This window comes from Bison bison, unplaced genomic scaffold, assembly GCF_000754665.1.
Source record: "Bison bison bison isolate TAMUID 2011002044 unplaced genomic scaffold, Bison_UMD1.0 scf7180017864105, whole genome shotgun sequence".
NCBI lineage: Eukaryota > Metazoa > Chordata > Mammalia > Artiodactyla > Bovidae > Bison > Bison bison.
The window spans coordinates 11,514,552-11,536,675 of record NW_011494677.1 but is presented as its reverse complement, the minus strand read 5'-3'; the positions used below and the strand labels follow the sequence as shown (position 1 = coordinate 11,536,675).

General features: G+C 36.2%; 1 protein-coding gene across 1 annotated transcript in view; it reads left to right on the top strand.

The window, feature by feature from the left end:
* The window catches only part of SGCZ (sarcoglycan, zeta), a 395,846-nt gene that overhangs the window by 335,907 nt on the left and 37,815 nt on the right, over positions 1-22,124 (top strand). The window contains exon 4 of the mRNA XM_010838840.1: positions 4,022-4,144. Coding sequence (XP_010837142.1) covers positions 4,022-4,144 — 123 coding nt within the window. The remainder of the gene's footprint in view (positions 1-4,021; positions 4,145-22,124) is intronic.

The window sequence follows — 22,124 nt, the reverse complement described above, 5'->3', positions numbered from 1 at the left end:
GCCTTTTCTGGGCTCAGTCTGTGTCACAAGCCAAGGCTGTCACAAGAAACCTGGAGGCTCTAGAGCAGTCCTCTCTGCCCTTTCAGACTTTTCCTTGAGGGCAAACCAGTGAGCACACCCCTTGCCCTCAGCGTCCAGGCCTGCCAAAGCCCTCTTCTCTCCCTCAGTGGTCCTCTAACCAGCTGGTCTTCCCCACAGCAGGTCCCAGGACCCAGGCGCCCAATCAGAGGCTCTTGCCTCTCGCTCCCCAGTGTGTCCACCCCTGTATTCTTCCTTTCCTCTAAGTCACCCCCAGGGAGCACAGGTCCAAATCACATGACCCTTCTTCCCTTGCTTCCTGATTACCTGTAAATTGTCTTGGAGCTTGGTTGTACAGCAGCCCTCCTGCCAGTTTCCAGTTAGTTTTCAGTGAGCAGTTTTCCACTTGGAGACATGTTTTTGATGTGTTGGTGGGGGGAGAGGGGCTCCTCCTCCTCTCACTCTGCCGTCTTGACCAACCCCCATCCTTTCTTGTTCTGTGCCTCATTGTTCCTTGTTTGATTTTGAAGTTGCTGACATGAACTTCTCAGAAAAGCCTGGATGTTTTAGTGAGCAAGTTGTTGTTTTGAGATGACTAATAAAATGTAGAATTGCCTGGATAACTCATCTCCCATGATCTACCTACTAAGGAACCAGAGCTCTTTACCCAGAGACATTCAAATATGATGCTCTCCTGCATCTTTAAAAGCGTCTTTGATTGAGATAAGATGAAAATGGGTATCACTGCCCCTCTGAACAACTGGATCCTAAGGTGACATAGCTTAGAGAATATGAGATGTAGACTTTTGAATTATCTGAATAAGACAACACAAAGCATGTAAGGATATAATAAATTCAGTTTCATATAGCCTAATATATTAACTTTAAACATAAACATTCATAACGATGCAGTATGTGTCCAATTACATATATTAACTGCTTTCTATTTGCAGAGAATAAAAGCAATGTATAGAAGCACCCTATATTCAAAGTTATTTTCGGACTTAAAATATTTACTTACTGTCAACGCATTGCTAATTGCTTGTAATTTTGCCTTGTGTAATTATACTAATATGCTGAATAAAGTGTAGTCTGATGTATTAATTTGTATATCTATTAGTCAATTGGATGAGTCTGCCTCCATTTATTTATGGCCTAGATGCCTCTCTTCTATTCCAGGTGCACGAATGTTTGCTCATCTCCTTATTTTCTTGTGCTTATTTAAATGTAATGAACTAAGATATCAACTCATTTCACCATATCCAGACACTCAATTCATAAAATATCTCCAATATAACAATATTAAGTATTATGCCAAGAAAAGTCTTCCCGGTGTGTGTGTGTGTATGTGTGTGTGTCTGTAGTATATGTGGATATATGTATACATAAGCACAGTGAACTTACAGTTCGATGTCATTAAGGTCAGTGATATATTTTGTGGATCAATTTACCCAGTAATTAAATATATTTGCAGGAAGCAAGGTTTTATGTGTACAGTATCTGTAATATCTTTAGGCAGTTCATATTTAATGCATGCTTCAGTGCCCAGAAGATAGATTGAAACACAGAAGCCTCAAAACCCAGAAATCACTTTTATCAGCACTTCTGGCCTCGAGCATGACTTTTTGAACATCATCCATTTGAGTTATTATGGTTCAAAGATTAAAAGTTCAATACAGGGAAGTTAGACCATGATTAGGAAAAAAAAAAAAAAAACAATCAACTGAATACAGGATGCTGAAATAATGTTTACAAGATCAAATGCAAAGACTTTGAACATGAACAAAAGGTGTTCCACGGTTTCTCCAATATTACCATTAAATCCTGTAAGGAAAGTTATTTGCTTAAAAAAAAATAAAAAACAGACTTTAAAATACTGTTCATGCTGTTTTGAACTTGATAGCTTGCATGGTTAGCACAGTTTTTAAGTACTTAGCATTGTTCTGCTTGGAGTTTGTCACACTTTCTTCGTAGACCTGAAAACATGTAAGTAGTTTCGGAATATGAGAAAAGTTTTCTGTTTTCAGAGAAATTATCCCACATGTTATCAGGGTATGTAAATTAATGCCTTCGTTTAATTAAGGGCTCCTAAGGAGCTGTGATGGTGGGAGGTGTAAGTTACTAAAGCCCCCAGACAGGTATTGAGAGTAGTTCTGAGGTGGGATTGAGGACAAGGAAAGGGGAAGAAAGTTCTAAATGCCTACTAGAAGCTAGAGATAATTTTAAATTTGGAGGGTATTTTGAAGTACAAATATAACCTCATGTTTTGAATTCCTGGGGGTCATATAGCTAACAAAACACGATAGTTGATCGTCTTAGTCCATTCAGACTGCTGTAACAAAACACCATACAGTGGGTGGCTTGAACAACAGAATTTTATTTCTCACCGTTCTGGAGGGAAGTCCAAGATTAAAGTGACAACAAACCCAGTGTCTGGTGAGGGGCTGCTTCCTGACTTGCAGACAGCCCACTTCTCCTCGTGTCTTCACGTGGTCGATTACATGCAGGGAGAAAGCAAGCTCACTTGTGTCTTTTGATTAGGGCACCAGCTTCACACATGAGGGCTCCATTCACATGACCTAATTACCTTCCAAAGATCCCATGTCCTAACACCATCACATTATGAGTTAGGATATCCAGATATGAATTTGGAGAATCCACATTCAGCCCATAGCATAGGTACAGAGAAATGAAAATAGGCACAAAGTGTGCTGCCCGGGGCCCTGAGTGGACCACATTGTATCTGACAAGAGTTTCTGCTGTAGACAGCAGAGGAGGGATGGTCCAGTTCTTAACAAAAGACGAAGATATAGATGCATATGCCAAATGCATATGCCAAAAGAAATAAATTACTGTTGTGGAAATAGCAATTGCCTACTCCCTGACCAATTTGATTGTCTTGCTGAAGCCATGCTCTCAAATTAATTATGTGTTGTTTTTTTTTTAAAATATGGGAGCTGGCTTTGTGGATTGTGGGTGGATTAATATGCCAAATGGTCCAATAAATTGAAAACAGATTTTCCATTACATGATACAATTATATTTATTTAATATTAAATTTTAATAATGAAAATTATTGATTAGACGATACATTGGAGAACATTAAATATATATATGCTATATATATGTGTGTGTATGTATGTGATACACACATACATTTACAATATTGAATCTAAAATGGATTCATATTCAGTTTAGTTCAGTCGCTCAGTCCTGTCAGACTCTTTGCCACCCCATGAATCGCAGCATGCCAGGCCTCCCTGTCCATCACCAACTCCCGGAGTTCACTCTGACTCATGTCCATCGAGTCAGTGATGCCATCCAGCTATCTCATCCTCTGTCGTCCCCTTCTCCTCCTGCCCCCAATCCCTCCCAGCATCAGAGTCTTTTCCAATGAGTCAACTCTTCACATGAGGTGGCCAAAGTACTGGAGTTTTCAGCTTTAACATCATTCCTTCCAAAGAAATCCCAGGGCTGATCTCCTCAGATTAGGTAGTAATAAAGAGTGAACAAATATCAATATTAGCATCTATGGAATGTTGAATAACTAAAGGTTCACAATTTCCCTGCACTATAGCAAGTATAGACACTATTGTCTACTTGCAAAGAGAAAAATGAGAGTCCTTCTGTCCACAAGTGCCTATGAAGCATCTAGCACATGCCAAGTAAAATGCCAAGTCTGCAGGCAGCCACAAAGAACAGAGCAAACATCGTCTCTCCTTGTGTACATGCAAAGATTTCCCAGCTGGCTAAACCCACAGACTTTGTCAGGCCTATGTCAGGGATGTAGATGTCAAATATGTACCCGACCATCCTGGCCCAGCAATATTCTACCAAATTAGAATCCTGAAAGGATGGTAATTTTAAAATACTAATTTAGGTATAAAACATACTGCAGAGATTAAATAATGTATGTATTTCTCTTCTTTTTCTAAAAAAAAAAATACATGTTTATGGTTTCTTGGATACAAGATTCATTTTTAAACCTTTCCTCTGACCATAGGAGCTGATGCTGTGGAAGCTCAGTGTAAAAGATTTGAAGTGAGAGCGAGTGAAGATGGCAGGGTGCTGTTTTCTGCAGATGAAGATGAGATTACCATTGGGGCTGAAAAGCTGAAAGTTACAGGTACTGTAGATGGAGGTCTTGGAACATTGTTTACTTCCTGAAAGAATATGCAACTGAACAGGAAATGACTTTTTAATATCTGTGGTTCATATGCCAGAAATTGAGTCTCACATAATATCATGGGATAACATCATTTGATTTTCCAATAGTAATCAAACAGAAAGCCCTAGGTTGCAGAAAAGACTATAAATATATTAGCCTTAGTGATATAAAAGCAAAGCTGCATGTCTCAGGCAGGGTTAGAGGGAGGAAATTGAGTATGGATGGTGGAAGATAAGGTGGGGTGCAAAGACTCAAGGTGATAGATAACTATAATCTAGAGGTATTATTTAAAAGTAAAAGATATGCAAAAGAAGATCTAAAATGTAAATATCAACTGAAGTAGAGGGAAAGGTTATAAATAAACTAAATTCTTGTTCTTTAGAGCTCATAATTGTCTTCCAAAGCATATAAATCAAGAAATAGTGCTAATCACCTATTATGGAGACATTATTAAAGTCATTATTCTAATATTAGGACCATTAGTGTCAACCACCAGCTGAAATGAAAAAGTAAAAGCAAAAAACAAGAAAGCAGAAATTGAAAAGCAGGATTGGGAATAGGGGAGAATTTTATTAAGACTATTTTAAGCAGTTTAAGAACAATATCTTTTGAATTATCTGAGTTATAACCACAATACATGTTATTTTGCTAAAATATTTTTAAAATACTCAAGGAGGCCTGTATTTAAAAAGTTAAATATGTGTAGCTTAGCATTTCCCAAATTTGAGTTTGGGGACAGTTCACGGGATACCTGTAATATCTATTTAGGTAAATGGAGACTGTAGGCCATTGAGAGCAGTTTACATGGTAAATAAATGACCTCAGCTCTTGGGCTGTTTGGGTTTAATCCTGCTTCTACCACTCAGTATTTTGAGTAAATTCTATGCTGTCTATTTTTCTTAAATCTAAATGATTGAAATGATAATGATTATTAGTGCTCAAATTATGTGTGTGTGTGTGTGTGTGTGTGCACGTGCCTATGTATGCATGTGTGTGTTTAGAATGTCTTGGACACATAATGAAGACACTGTGAAGGTTAGCCTTCTATTTTTATTAATAATGATAATATTGTCAATATCCCAGATAGGAGGGCTTGTGCGGATTTCAAGAAAGATACACAAGTAGATGGCAATTAAATTCAGCAAGGATCGCAAAATGGGGATCCTCACTGGGCATCTCTGGTCTGGCTCACAATCTACTACCACCAGACTCACTGTCCCCCAGGGCCTCCTTTCTTTCTTCTGTGAGTGTATTGAGTAGCGGGAGTGTGCACGACTGGGCTGGTGTTTGGACTGGTCTTCATGACTGCCTGTCAGCCTCATTCTCTTTCTAAAAACTCCTTGGAAGGTCAGAGAAGAAATCATGCACATGAGGTAAACACTGGCTTTCCTAAGTCCTGAGTTGACAGGGAACCAAAAACCTTTTTTATTAAGTTAAAAACCATGAGGATTTGGGTTGACAAAGGGCGTAGACAAATCAGAAAGGTCATTGACTATAGGGCCCTTGGTGATAATATTTGAGCTGCTAGTTGACGGGCAAGTCAGGAACCAGGGTAGAAACGCACTTAGGAGGATTAGGCATTTGTGATTTAAATATTTAACAATTTTTGCATGTTGGTAGTACCTGCCAGTTATCAGCTTTGATATCAATGTAATCCTCATAGCTCTTAGGATATTACACTTATCCAAAGATTATTTCATCCATGTTCAAGTATTCACATTGAGTACTTTGTATTCATAAGTAAAGGGAAATTCTAGAGCACTTAGCAGTGTTTATGAGCTCACAGAATTCTTTTTCTGATCTTTATATTACCTTGATTTTCCTCATAACTGTTGCAGTGAAATACTTTCTTCACAAAATTAGACCCATTACCTGGTTTTGTTTTAATTTTTCTTTGAGGTAAGTAAGTACTCACCATATTTCCTCTTTTTCTTGGTAGCCTGGCAGCCACCCTTGAACTGTGAATTGGGCTCTTAAGTCAGAAGAGAGCGTTCTCTGAACAAACTCCTCTTCTCTGCTTTTTACGTAACTGTGTTTGGCGGCATCTCTGCTGACCTAATCACTTTCTCTCTTTCCTCTCCGTGTGCATGTGTGTGAATGTGTGTGTGATGGAGGCGTGGTACACTCTGTCATGTCTACATGGTTAGATACATGTAGCTCACTCTAGCTTTCTTTTTCCATTTTTCCCTGTCTCAAATGTATACACACAGCTTTGAGTTTTTTCTTTGATAACTCTCTTGATCTGTATTATCACAAAAATTGATTAATCAGTTTTATAATATATTGATGTATCATATAACTCCAGAAGATGTTAAAAAAGTAATTTGATTTTGAGGTCATAATTATAGAATCCAGACAGACTTTTGTAAAGGATGGCGGTTTAACACAGGAGGGAAGAATGAAAGCATTTGTGATAAGTAACCCTGGCTTTTCAACCATTGTAGATATTCAAGGGACTCCACATCATTCAAAACTAAGTGCTAAGCTGGGGAGTACTTTAACATGATTAGAATCTCTCCCAGAACCTAGCCACACTCCTGTTCCTTACGGAAGAGCCCAGATACATCCACAGACACAGATACAAACATACACATACCTGGGTGCATTCTCAAATTCCTGCAGAGTCCTTTACTCCATTACCAGAATACCGCAGATGAACTTTATAATGGCTTTCTTTCTTCCTGTGATACTTCTAAAATAAAGGAAGATAAAGTTATCAAAGGCAAATATGACTGAGAATTTCCCGTGCTTAGAGGAGAAGACTGTGCATAGCGTAGCATGCAGTTTAAGGGCACCGGGATTGATTAGTAGCCTCATATGTACTTTAAAGCAGTGCTTGAATATTTAACAAATAATACTACAAAGAATCAGTGACTCCAGGGTATTTCATATAAATTAGGTAGTGGTGCTGACAAGACTTCAAAGTTATGTGTGGCAAGAGATCTGTGTGAGGTTGATTCGAGAATTTTAAATTTGAGACAAGAAATTTTTCTATTTAAGCGATATCCGTGGGGATTAAAATGGATCCTTTCTAGTTTACATTTTAAGAAAAATGGTGTTTCATACATGGACTTCTCTTTCAGGGCAACAGAAGTAGATGAATTTATTTAGACAATAAGTGTGTCTATACTCCTGAGACAAAATCAGTTGTGACTATATATATTTGCAAATCTAGTGTAGTTCAGGATATTTAAATTTCCTCTATTGAAACATAGCAGGGATGTACTCGAGGCATTTAAATACTTTTAGGGTGCAGGAGAGTAGAACTGAAGTGGCAAAACAGCTCCCTGAACACCACCACCCCTCATTACCCCATCAGCTTGATCAGTAATCAATCACATGCTTTCTACTTGTAAATTTTTTACTCTTGATATAGCTTCGCTTGCTCAATAATACTTTGCTTAAATTTTAATTTGAATATACTTATATGACCTTAACATGCCAACTCTATATCATTGAATATATGGGCGTTTCACACATTTGGCTCATATACACATACTTGACAATTTATTTTCCTTTGTATTTGTATTCCCTAATATTGATCAAAGATATTACTTAATGCAATTATCTTTTGAGGCCAGGTCAGTAAATAAAAGATATAAACTTTTACACTCAGAAGACTCTTAAATTTAGGGCTTTCAGGCAGGATCAGTCAACTGTAATTTGTTCTTTCATTTGTATTCCAAGTAGTATATTAACTTAGAAAACAAAGTGCAACTTATTTGACTTTATAAAGTGAAATACTTTAGCCCTATAGGATACTTTCATGTTAAATTAAAAGCCATTAGGTGGAGTTAGATCTCTCCATTTTGCCTTTGAGAGAAAAGTGAAAAATAGCTGAATGTATGAGAAGAAAGGATCTCTTTTTTTAATCAGAAATTAAAACTGGCAATCTGAAAGAATAGTGCATCCAAATCCTGTATTCACCCTGTGCCGTCAGGCTTGCTTGAAAGCCAAGAGTGTCATTCTCTTGTCTCTGCTCTAATTGAATGATTGGAAAGATAGAAAGGTCCCAATGCTTGTTTGACAACAGAAGACAGGATTTTCCAAAGAGCTGCCTTTTATTAATAAATTAAACACTATGTTTCTGGGCTGGAATCAATATTCTCTGGTTTGTTTTTATTAGTTGGTCTTCACATCCTTGCTCTTGTCTGTTAACTCAGGACAGGTTGTGATGAGGTCAGCTTTGGAATCAACCTTTCTCTTACATAGGGCCATTGTTCCTCTGGGCTGTCCAAATGCCAAGAGCCTGGTGGCATGCAGCCTGCAGTATAGAGCTGCTAGGTCTGAACAGCACCTGAAAAAAATATGATCAGATCAGCTGCTGAGGATTCTAAGGTGCAGTCATTTCATTTTCTTTAGTGTAATATTTTAAGTCTGTAGTTAGTTTAGTCGCTAAGTCGTGTCCAACTCTTGCAACCCCATGGACTGTAGCCCACCAGGCTCCTCTGTCCATGGGATTTTCCAGGCAAGAATACTGGAGTGGATTGCCATTTCCTTCTCCAGGGGATTTTCCCGACCCAGGAAGTGAACCCAGGTCTCCTGCATTGCAGGCAAATTCTTTACCGACTGAGCTATGAGGGAGGAAAATCACTCAATTTTCTAGCTGTTGTTTTTTGTTTTTTTTTTTTTAGCCTCCTCCTCCACCACTTCCTCTTCTTCTTGCTCTTCTCCCCACCAGCCCCCAACCAACCACTCCATCCTCCCCCACGCCCAGTGAGCTGAGGAAATGCTTCAGCAGCAAGTCTGCATGGTTATGGCCTCTAGTTGTTTTTAAAACTTAGTGAGGATAAAGCTTTTGGAGATGCTAAAGAGGAGTACCACTCTGACTCCCAGATTTCCAGGTGAAAACGGATTGGTTTTGAAAGGTATAAATAATGAACTATGTTGTTATTCAGTCACTTAGTCATGTCCAACTCTCTGCGACCCCACACAAAGCCTGCAGCACACCAGGTTCCCTGTTCTTCACTACCTCCCGGAGCTTGACTCATGTCCATTGAGTCAGTGATGCCATCTAATCATCTCATCCTGTCACCCTTTTCTCCTCCTGCCTTCAGTCTTTCCCAGCATCAGGTTTTTTCCCATGAGTTGGCTTTTCCTATCAGATGGCGAAAGTATTGGAGCTTCAGCATCAGTCCTTCCAATGAATATTCAGACCTTTCAAGAACTGAATATTCAAATGAATTATGCCATCTTCAAGAAAATAGCTGCTTCCTCTGAGCACCTTACTAACAATCTTCTCCATGATTTATTTCTCCGAGCCCTGACTCAAATGTTTCCTATTTTTGTTAAAGTAAAACTTCCTACACTTGGTATAATAGAAATATGAGGAAATTCATGAAAGTTTCCAAACTTGCTGGCATATTGAGTGCAGCACTTTCACAGAATCATCTTAGGATTTGAAATAGCTCAACTGAAATTCCATCACCTCCAACAGCTTTGTTCATAGTGAGGCTTCCTAAGGTCACTTGACTTCACATTCCAGGATGTCTGGCTCTAGGTGGGTGATCACACCATTGTGGTTATCTGGGTCATGAAGATCTTTTTTGTATAGTTCTTCTGCATATTCTTGCCACCTCTTCTTAACATCTTCTGCATCTATTAGGTCTGTACCATTTCTGTCCTTTATTGTGCCTGTCTGAACATGAAATATTCCCTTAGTAGCTCTAATTTTCTTGATGAGATCTCTAGTCTTTCCCATTCTATTGTTTTCCTCTATTTCTTTCCATTAATCACTGAAGAAGGCTTATTTCTCCTTACTATTCTTTGGAAAGCTGCTTTCAGATGGGTGTATCTTTCCTTTTCTCCTTTGTCTTTCACTTATTTTCTCAGCTATTTGCAAGGCCTTCTCAGAAAACCATTTTGCCTTTTTGCATTTCTTTTTCTTGGGGATGGTCTTGATCACTGCCTCCTGTATAATGTCACTAAACTCCATCCAAAGTTCTTCAGGGACTCTGTCTATCAGATCTAATCCCTTGAATCTATTTGTCATTTCCACTGTATAATCATAAGGGATTTGATTTAGGTCATATCTGAATGATCTAGTGATCTTCCATACTTTCTTCAATTTAAGTCTGAATTTGGCAATAAGGAGTTCATGATCTGAGCCACAGTCAGCTCCTGGTCTTGTTTTTCCTGACTGCATATAGCTTCTCCATCTTGGGCTGCAAAGAATATAATCAATCTGATTTCAGTTTTGACCATCTGGTGATGTCCATGTGTAGAGTCTTCTCTTGTGTTGTTGGAAGAGGGTGTTTGCTAGACCAATGTGTTCTCTTGGCAAAACTGTTAGCATTTGACCTGCTTCAATTTGTACTTCAAAGCCAAATTTGCCTGTTACTCCTGGTAGCTCTTAACTTCCTACTTTTGCATTCCAGTCTCCTATAATGAAAAGGACATCTTTTTGGGGTGTTAATTCTAGAAGATCTTGTAGGTCTTCATAGAATCGTTCAGCTTCTTCAGCTTTACTGGTTGGATATGGCTTTAGTATAATGGTAAATCTTGGAGAGTCTAGACATATCAATGACTATGTGGTCCCTTAGACTATTCCTCTTAAATATCAATTGCTGAATTGATAAAACATGAAGTAAGGTTTTAGAGTAGTTGGTTTGCTAACAGTGGAAGACTGTAGCCCCTGCTGAGTGAGAGAAGCACAGGCCTTCTGTATTATTGATTGAAAAGAATCCTGCAGTTTGAGTCTATTCCATTTATCCTTTTGTTTTCTTTATCAGTGGACATATCAAACTTCTGGTTACTTTACTCTGTATGATACATCATTTCATCACTGAAATAGGGTCTCAACCCTGATTTCACTGACCTGATTAGATAACTCCAGTTATTTTAACCCTTCCATTCGTGCTCTGAGTTAATCACTTTTTTTGACAAAATCAAAATGTGCTCAAGAACACCTTTTGAATAGGCTTAAGTGTCAAGGTAGTAGTGCTTAGGTAGAAACCCCAAAATTCTGACTATCGGAGGAAAATTCCCAACTGAACACTAACTGTAAACTTTTGTTTTGAAAAAAAAAAATTAAAAAGTTTACATGTGTTTGTAAGAAATGATACAGCGAGATTCCATGCAACATTAACCCAGTTTCTCACCATGGTGACATATTCCAAACTATAGTATAACATCCCAAAAAGGATTTTGAGATTGATACAGTTAAGACACAGGCATTTCCACCACCGCAGGGATCCCATGTTGCCCTATGGGGACTACAACTACCCTCATCTTAACTCCTGTCAATTGTGTATCTGTTCTTCATTTCTATAATTTTCTCAGGTTAAGAATGGTTTACATATAAAATCATGCTATAGTGGCCTTTGAGGATTTTTTATTTTCAATCAGTACAATTCCCTGGAGATTCTTTCATTTTATTGTATATATCAATAGTTTCTTCTTTTTATTATTGGAGAAGGAAATGCAACCCACTCCAGTGTTCTTGCCTGGAGAATCCCAAGGACGGGGGAGCCTGGTGGGCTGCCGTCTATGGGGTCGCACAGAGTCGGACACGACTGAAGCGACTTAGCAGCAGCAGTATCCCATGGTATGAATGTGAAAGTGAAAGTGTCAATCACTCAGTCAAGTCCAATTCTTTGTGACTCCATGGACTGTACCCCGCCAGGCTCCTCTGTCCGTGGGATTCTCCAGGCAAGAATACTGGAGTGGATTGCCATTCCCTTCTCCAGGCGATCTTCCCAACCCAGGGATTGAACCTGGGTCTCCCATATTGTAGGCAGATTCCTTACCATCTGAGCCACAGGGAAGCCCCTAGTATGAATATACTACAGTGCATTTAACCATATATCTGAGTTGTTTAGGTGTTAGAACTACTATGAACATTTGTGTACATGTTTTGTTATAAACATAAGTTTCATTCATCTGGGATAAATATTCTGAAATATATATATGTAAAGGCAGAGGCCCTAGAAGATAGAGAATTTAGAAACAAACATTTTAGAATATTTATTTCTATGCCTTAAAAAAAGAAAAACTTCCTTAGATTTTGATAGGAATAAACCAACACATGAATTTTAGAGTTGACATCTTTGCTATATCAATTATTCTGGCTCATGAAATAATGTATCTTCATTTATTTAGCCTTTCTTTGACATTTTTCATGAACATTTTGTCACTTCCAGCATACATATCCTGTCTATGTTTTCATGTTTTAATTTTCTTTGAAGCAATTATAATTGGTACAGAATTCATCACTTTTGATTCTATACATTTATTTTAATATATAAAATTTAATGATTTTTTCATGTATTATCTTGTATCTTTTTATCCTGTGACTTTAGTGAACTTAGTAGAGTGAACTTAGTAGTTATAGCAATTTTTTGCAGACTTCAGGGACTTTTCTATGTAGATAATCATCTCTTATGCAAATAAAGACAATTTTATCTTTTCCTGTTTAATCTATATGTCATTTATTTCTTTTTCTTTTCTCATTACAGTTACTACAAATTACAGTTCTATTTGGATAAGAATTATGCAAGGGAGGAAGATGTTTGCCAAACAAGTGTGTTGAAAAAAATGTTAAGATGCTCAGATTTATGAGGTTCTGGCCAGTCTGTTTCAAGAACAGCGATTATGTGTATTGTTTTCTTGTAATTAATTTTAACATTACTTAGATCATATGTGTTTTCTGATTTAATAGGCATATTGAAAATGCTCAAAAGTCATAAGCATTCCACAGAACATAACTAGTCTATAGTTACTTATATTCCTCGTGAATCAAAATTTCAGATAAGAAAAGCACTAATTATTGTTTCAAAGTGGTAGCACGTGTGTGCATTCCAGAGGTCATGATGAAAAGTGGCACTCTTTAAATAAAGAAAATATCATTAGCCAAATCTGTTTTTTTTTTAAAAGTAGAGAAATAGGGGGAAATGTGCAAATGAAGTTCTAAGCCAAATAAATATATCATATCCAATCCTCTTTCATTGCTATAGATTTTATCCCCAGTTTGACAAAAATTGGCTATTTATATATTATTTTTGAGTTACTGTTATGATGGAAAACACTAAGAGAAAAATTCTAACTTCAGCCCACTAAAAGCTAGCCATCAGAAATGTATTCAACAAAATAAGATCTGGACAATGATAACTTGTCACTGAATACAAATGTTAAGTTTCATGTCAGTGTATCTGTTTTAAAGTGTCAGGTGGGGAAGATGGGGGAAAAGGCTCTCAGAGAAACAGGCTGGGCTGTAATTGCTGGAAAGATTTCATGTACAGTGATGAAGGATGCTGCCTCTGGCATTACAGCTCCACTGCTTTCTGGAAGAGTAATCATAATCAATTTATACTTCATTGGATTTTCATTGAATTAATGTGAGCTGATCCATGTAAAGCATATGTCTGACACATTGCAAGTGGTCAATAAATGTTAGATATTATTATTATTATAACACATAAAGGCACTACTTTGGTTAATTAAATGACATTCTTCCTACTGTAGCACCCACTGTAAAGACCTAAATTTTATTATTTATCATTTATCTTTCTCACACACACATAACTATATGCAAGATAGTGTTGAACATTTTATGTAATACTGAATAATGTTTAATCCAGTGTAATAAAAGTAATTTAGTAGGTCTTTCAGAAGCATTTAAGTGAAAATTATGTATGATCCCAATAAGGAGGAGTAAAATGAAAAATAAATGTAGGAAATGAATTCTATATTAAATTTTGGAACATAAAAAAATAAAGCAGCACAACAAATCAAAAAAATGTAATTAGTAACATGTTGGCATAAACTTTACCATTGACAGGATATAATCATTTACATTGAATTCATTTGCTCCTTAGTACTTAGGAAAATATGTATTACTAACTTCACTTTGCAAACTGAGTCTCAAGTTAAGTGACTTTCACAAAATACATACAGCTATCAATAGCAGACAAGGAAGTATATCTATTTTTCCTCACTAACGTCCAGTCTCATTTCCACTTCATTTTATCTGTGTCCATATATGCATGTGTATACAATACATTCAGATCCGGAATTAGGATTTCTGTAACAAGAAGGAGAGCTTCTAGGATCTGATTTATTTAGTACCCAGGTCATTATTTCAAGCAGATTTATTTAGCAGTCTAGAAAAAGTTAGCGGTAAAGAGGAATGAGCATACTTAAATACTACATATCTGACTTTCTCAACTAAATCATAGAGCATTCCTGGGATAAACTCTCTATCTTCATGTAGCTACGTAAACTGAAAGCTTAGAATAAGCCAAACAGTGTCATGAGAAGAGATGGAGATAAATGATTGATGTTAGAATTACTTTGGAAAAACAGTAACATAATCTTGGTCTGTGATTTAAAAGGTCTATTGCAATTTGAGAAAGAACTAATTTTACTTTTAACTCAACTGTATAGTCATTAATCAGGCTGACCTTTGTCTTCAAAAGGAACGTGCTAGAGTGTGTCAAAATGAATTTTATTCCTAATTTCACCTGTGGAGTTTTGTGTCAGTATGCTTTGCATAAGTAGATAAAGTTTCCATGTTCCTATAAATCCTAACAAGGGCAATGTTTCATTTCACTATAAAGATTAGAAGGGAAAGAGGAAAGGAGAAAGGAAAAAATATTATAAGCTTGAATGGGTTCCTGTCATTTTCCAATTACTAACCAGATGCATTAATTTTCTGTTGCTGCTGTAATAGTTACACAAACAGTGGCTTAGGAGGCACATATTTATTATTTACAGTTCTGGGGGCTAGAAGTCTGCACCGTTTCTCACTAGGCTAAAATCGTGCTCCTTTCGGGAAAGCCATTTTCTTGCCTTTTGCAGCTTCTAGAGGCCTTTGATAGTCCTCTGCCCCTGGCCCCTCCCTTTATTTTTAAAGCCAGCAATAGCAAACCAAGCTGTTCTCACATTGCCACCTCTCTGATTCTCCATATTCTGACTCCTTCATTCATTTCTAATGATCCTTGTGATTATTTTAGACCCTCCTAGATAACCCAGGATAATTTCCCTATCTTGAAGTAGTCAGATCAGCAATTTTAGGTCCACTTGCCATCTATTAAATAAAATCCCCTTTGCTTTTAAGACAGCATATTCACAGGTTTCAGAGATTAGGATTTGGATCCTTGGGGGGATGGTGAGGAAGACAATTATTCTGCCACCACACTAACTGATAATTGACATGTTTCATCAAACAATAAATTTTTTTTTTAACAAACTGAGATTTCTTGGAAGGAGGAATAACTATAGGTTTCCTACTGTCTTGAATTCAGGCCCTAGTGGCTCAGTGGTAAAGAACCTGCCTGCAAGGCAGGAGATGAAAGAGAGATGTGAGTTTGATGCCTGGGTAGGGAAGGTCCCCTGGAGAAGGAAATGGCAACCCACTCCAGTATTCTTGCTTGAAGAATTTCATGTACAGAGGAGTCTGACAGGCTACAGTTCCATGGGGTCACAGAGTCAGATATGACTGAGCGACTAAATAATAAAACAACACAAAATAAACACACCAAACTAGGACTAGTGTATTTGTGCCTAGGCCATAATTAGCTTTTCTAACTTTGGGTCCTCTAAATGCTTTATGCCTTTGGGTCAGTTATTTAGCCTGTCTGTGCCTTGGGTTCTTCAGCTGTAAAATGGGGGTGTTATCTGACTTAATATTGGTTTAGTAGTAGTAATAGTCATCATTATATTGTTACCAGCTGATTCATTTATTAGTTTCTGATTTCCTACAGGGTAAATCTAAGGATCAATAATATTTTGTGTGAGGGAACACTATACAAATGACTTGAAATTAGGGCAAAGTAATTTCCTCTTTGCAATGTGGCCAAACTGAAAAAGAAGTTCCAAACTGCCTCCGACAATTGGCTAACTCAAAGATCAAGGCTGTTGCATAATTCAATAGCTCTTTCGTCCCTGGGTTGAAAGGTAACTGGCGAGGCACTTGGGGATGACTCTCCTGTGCTGTTTGTGCTAAACCTTCTTCCTGGGGCTCTGAGAAGCAGAGAGGAAGCACGTGCAGAAAGTAGGATGTAGTGCTCGTGAATCTGAGATGCCCTGGAGCTCTTCACTCACATCTGTGGGTGAAGTCACATGTAAGGCGAGTTGCCCATTTCCATCAGAAATTAAAACATAATAGGTTTTAGGAGCTATTAATCTCATGTGATATGAATAAAAATTGAAAAGGGTGATGTTTAAGGACAATTTAATCACAACCATAAATGCTACTAGTTTTTCTGTATCAAGTAAAATACTCATTTATAGACTCAGCTTCTTATTTACGCACAGGTGTTAAAATATCACTTCTTTCCTCAAATATAAGCACAAAACGCATACAGTATTGGTGAATAACTTGTTTCATTGCTTGCTTCTTTTAAGTTTATGACTGATAAATCAAATGAATTATTTGTTGTTAATTATTGATAATTATCCTGGTTATTCTGGACTTTAAGAGAAGTGTATTGGAATAAGATTTCAGCAACCAATCTATTTACACATCATTTTTCTTTTGCGTGGTGGGTGAAAAAAGCATCATGGAATCTCACCTTCAAAATTATCTGAATTTTTAATTATTTCAAACTTCCAGCCAAGTTTGAATCTTTTCTCTTATATCTCTGTAAAGTGGTCACTCTGTTTCAACACTTAATGACAGGAATAGCAAAACATCTCAAACAGTCTGATTTATCTTTACACTTCAGATGAAAAGTCATTTTATCTCTAAAGTAGATAACAAAATACTTCTACTTAAGATAACATCTAATTGAGATACAGCTGCCATTTAAGAATTGTATACATCTTGGTGAGGTTAGCTAGCTCAGTTTTTAGAAAAATACTTTTGCACAACCCTTTATGTGTTAAAGTAGAAAACTTTAAGACAAGTGACATTTCCTGAATTTCTTTGCGTATTAAGCAGTAAGTTTGAGTTTTTAACTGGGGCAAAGGAGAAATAAAAAGGCTTCCAGGCGGTGCTAGTGGTAAAGAATCCACCTGCCAATGCAGGAGACATAAGAAACATGGGTTCAGTCCCTGGGTGGGAAAGATCTCCTGGAGGAGGAAATGGCAACCTATTCCAGTATCCTTGCCTTGAGAATCCCGCGGACAAAGGAGCCTGATGGGCAACAGTCCATAGAGTCCCAAAGAGTGGGACAGGACTGAAGTAACTTAGCACTCAAACACCCAAGAGTAAGAGGAGGAAGTAAAGGTGAGTACAACTTGAAAATAAAGCTGCCATATGGAATTTTGACTAGTAAAAATTGTATTGGCCATTTTAAGAAATCAGATATTTATGCATATCGTATGGATATCTAATACTGTTGCTACTGCTACTGCTACTGCTAAGTCGCTTCAGTCGTGTCCGACTCTGTGCGACCCCACAGACGGCAGCCCACCAGGCTCCCCCATCACTGGGATTCTCCAGGCAAGAACACTGGAGTGGGTTGCCATTTCCTTCTCCAATGGATATCTAATACTCATTTTTAATTCATGCTATTCAGTAATGTCCTATAATATTTTAAATGACTAAAATAGTCCATTTATTAAACTACATAGTTTATCAATTAGTTCCCTACTTTTGGACATTTAGGTTGTATACAGTGAACCTAAACAGAGTCATTATCAACTTTCTTGTACCTGCAGCTTTGTGCACATGATATCTCTTGAGGATAAATTCTTTGAAACTGAATTGTTTGTTCAGTGTTTAAGGACGAATAAAGATTTTAATCATTTTGCCCTCATACGAGCAGTGCCTGATAATTCTCATATGCCTGAACCACTATGGATTACTAAGTCTTTTAAACTGACTACACACACGAATAATGCTAAGCAATGGTGAAGTGCACATTATACTGTAATATATAATACATATGTATATGTATATAATATATAATAGTATATATATGTTATACATAAGATATATATATCATAGTTATATTTTATAGGTGCATTTGTGTTTGTTTTTATATATATAATAATGTATATATTATATATAATACATAATATGTATGTATGTAATATATATTTTATATATATATATATATAAATCTCCTCCTTTGAGGAGGAGAAGAAAATCTTTTTTAATTTTTGCAAGTGAGAAAATTAAGGTTTCAAATAATTAAATGATTTATTCTATTTCTAATGAGACAACAAATTGACCTAGCATGCAAGCTATTATATCATGTGTTCTCTCTAATGTTACTCTAGCAAAACTATATACTTTCTGATACTTTTTCTAGTGAACTGACATAATGAATATTGTCATACAATAATTTAATTGGATAGAAAACTTTGGATTGTATAATTTTGAGTCCGATTTCTATTTTTTATGCCATATAGGACTTTAGTCACTATAATAACAATACAAACAAAACCTTTATAATATGAAACAAGCATAGAAATTTGGTAATAGGTAACATTATTTTATTTTAATTGAAGTATAGTTGATTTACAGTGTTGTGTGTTTTCTGGCATACAGCAAAATGATTCAGATGTGTGTATATATATATTTTATATATATAATTATTCAGTTATATATGTATATTCTTTTCCAGATTATTTTCCATTACAAGTTATTACAAGATATTGAATATAGGTCCCAATGCTATACAGTAGTCCTTGTTGGTTATCTATTTTATATATAGATGTTGTCCAGACAACTGTATATAGTTTAAGTCATGTCTGATTCTTTGTAACACCATGGACTGCAGCCTGCCAGGCTTCCCTGTCTTTCACTATTCTAGTGTGTATCTGCACCATGCTATTTTAAAATAGCTGTCTAAAACAGTTGACTGCTTTTTCTTAAAAGGGTTGTTTTTTTTTTTTTTTTCCAGTGTAAAAATGCTCTTTTTACAGGTTCCACAAATACTTTAAAATAGTCAGTTTCCAAACAACCACATGTTGGCATCCATTTGCTATGAATCTAAAGTGGAAAGCAGTGAGATAAAGGAGCACTCTATTCAGCTTTGAAAACACTACAAACCTAAATCATGAATTGATTTTTCTAATCTTTTGGTTGCTAGAAGAGATTCAAATAAAATTTCATCTCATCTTAGTTTTCATTTGTAAGGTTCTGATTAACAGCAATGTGGAGCTGCTTTGGATTTTTTTTTTCCTAGTGTATTGACTAATTCATTCAGGTTAATTTTTTGTGTGTGACTTACCCATATTTTAGTCTTTTTTAATGAGCTAGGTTTTTTTTTCTTATTGATTTGTAGAAGATCTTTATATTTTCTGGATGTCAATTATTTATCAGTAACACATTTTATAGACTGTGTGTGTGTGTGTGTGTGTTATATCTTTTGTGTGAATTACCCATATTTTTGTATTTTATATTCAGTCCCTGGGTCAGGAAGATCCCCTGGAGGAGAGCATAGCAACCCACTCCAGTATTCTTGCCTGGAGAACCCCATGGATAGAGGAGCCTGGTGGGCTCTACAGCCGTTTGGTTGGCAAAGAGTCATACACAACTGAAGCAACTTAGCACACGCACACACAGTGTCTTTTATTAAGAAAAACTTTATGTTAAAATAGTCAAATTTATCAACTACTTTAAAGCTTCATATATTTTTTGTCTTAAGAATTTATTCTCACCTTCCCATAAGAAGTATATTCTTTGACTTTAAAGTTTCTGTAAGACCAGGGGGTTTACATTGGTACCAGAATGCAGTTTTAATTTGCTTTATTTTGATCACTAATGAATATTTTTTTAGTTGGTTATAGGCTATTCATGATACTTCTTTTGTAAGGTTTCTCTTCAAGTTCTTAGTTATTTTCTATTGGTTTATCTTTTTCTTATTACTTTTAAGAGTATTTTTGTGTATTTGGAAATCACTCTTTTTTTAATTATATGTGTTGTAATTATCTCCTTTAGGGTCAAAGTCTGCCTTTCCGTTGCTTACGGTGTCCTTTGTTGAGAGAAATTCTTGATTTGAATGTATCTAACATCATTTTTTCCTTTACTATATGGCAAATGTGAATTCTCTGATCTGAATTAGAGTTCTCTAATCTGAAGTAAAAGATATGCTCCAGTATTGTCTTCTACACATTTTATAATTTTACCCACATTTTTAATACAGCTGAAATTGATCTTTGCATGTGGCAATAAATATGGTTTGATTTCCCCGTATGGTTAAACAATTATTCTAGCATCATTTATAGCATAGTTACTTGTTTCCACACTTATGTTCAATAGTAACTATCATAAATCAATTTTCCATATAGATGGAAATTTGTTGGTCTGTTTCTGGAACCTCTTCTACCCCATTGGTCTATTTCTCTGTCTCTACCACAGTCAAAGTGACTTAGGAACTAGAACTTTATAATAAATGTTTCTATCTGTTAGGGAAAAATCGCCATGGATTTGAGAAGGAGAGGTTCAGAATTTTCCTATTATTCTTGGCCCAAGACTCTTATATATTTTGGTTTTAGACTTAGCTTGTCAAGTCCTAAGAAAATAGTGTTGATGATCTGAGATTGCATTAAGTCTATTCAAGATTTGGGGGAAAATTAACAACTTTAAGTTAAGCTCTTATTTATGTTCACATTATCCTCTCTTTATACTTAAAATTGCTTTAAAGCCTTTTGATTAAATTTAATAATTCATTCTCTAAAGTGAGCACAGACATTTATTACATTTTAAGTCAAAGCAATTCTCTTACTAATCTTATTAAATTTTCTGCAGGTTCTTTTAGATTTTCTATGTAGACAACCATAGTATATATATGAAGATGATATTTTTTTTTTCTTTTTGCCCTCAAACAGCCTCTATTTCATATACCTGTGTTTTTTCTCCTCTTACTACCATGTGGTGAGAGAAGAACTATACCAGAATTGAATTGAAGTGGTGAATCTAGTCAAAAGGTTAAACCACATTGTACCTTTGTAAAGTTGCTGCCTTGAGCAAAATGTGTTAACATGTCACCAATAAATTTGAGGATGCTATAGGTTTTATGGAAAATGTTTCTAACTGATGGTCATACATTCACTTGCATTCCTATTATTCTTAAAAGTAGTAATTACTACTGTTGTTATTAATCATAAAAGAATGCTAAAGTTTTAGAATGATTTATCTATATCTTTTGATATGGGTACATGTTGTTCATAAAAAAATTATTATGGAGAATTTTATCAATTTCCTGCTGTTAAACCAAGTTTATATCCTATGATAAATTTAAAAGAAATTGTCCTGGTATTTCTTAATTTTTGGTTTTAGCATGATAATATTGTCTTTAGGATGTTGGTATCTGTAGTTTCAAATAAATATGAACCATTAAATTTCCTATCTTATTTTGCTCTTGTCCAGATTTTCCCTGAAAATTCTTAATTTTTTGGACTTCATCCATCAGTTTTTTCCCAAATCTCTAGAGAAGTTTCTATTAGATAAAAACTCTATTTAGAGGTACTGTCCGGACTCACAAACAACGTCTGAGTCTGGTACTCTCTGCTACTGCTAAGTCACCTCAGTTGCGTCCAACTCTTTGTGACCCCATGGACTGCAGCCTGCCAGGGTCCTCCGTCCATGGCATTTTCCAGGCAAGAGTACTGGAGTAGGGTGCCATCGCCTTCTCCACTGATACTCTCTAGCAAGATGTTATAAACTACTTATGCACACACACTCAGGCACTCTTACAGATATGTATGTTTATATCTCAACTTTGGAAAAAGCAAGAGAATTCCAGAAAAACATCTATTTCTGCTTTATTGACTATGCCAAAGCCTTTGACTATGTGGATCACAATAAACTATGGAAAATTCTGAAAGAGATGGAAATACCAGACCACCTGATCTGCCTCTTGAGAAATTTGTATGCAGGTTAGGAAGCAACAGTTAGAACTGGACATGGAACAACAGACTGATTCCAAATAGGAAAAGGAGTACGTCAAGGCTGTATATTGTCACCCTGTTTATTTAACTTCTATGCAGAGTACATCATGAGAAATGCTGGACTGGAAGAAACACAAGCTGGAATCTGAACTCC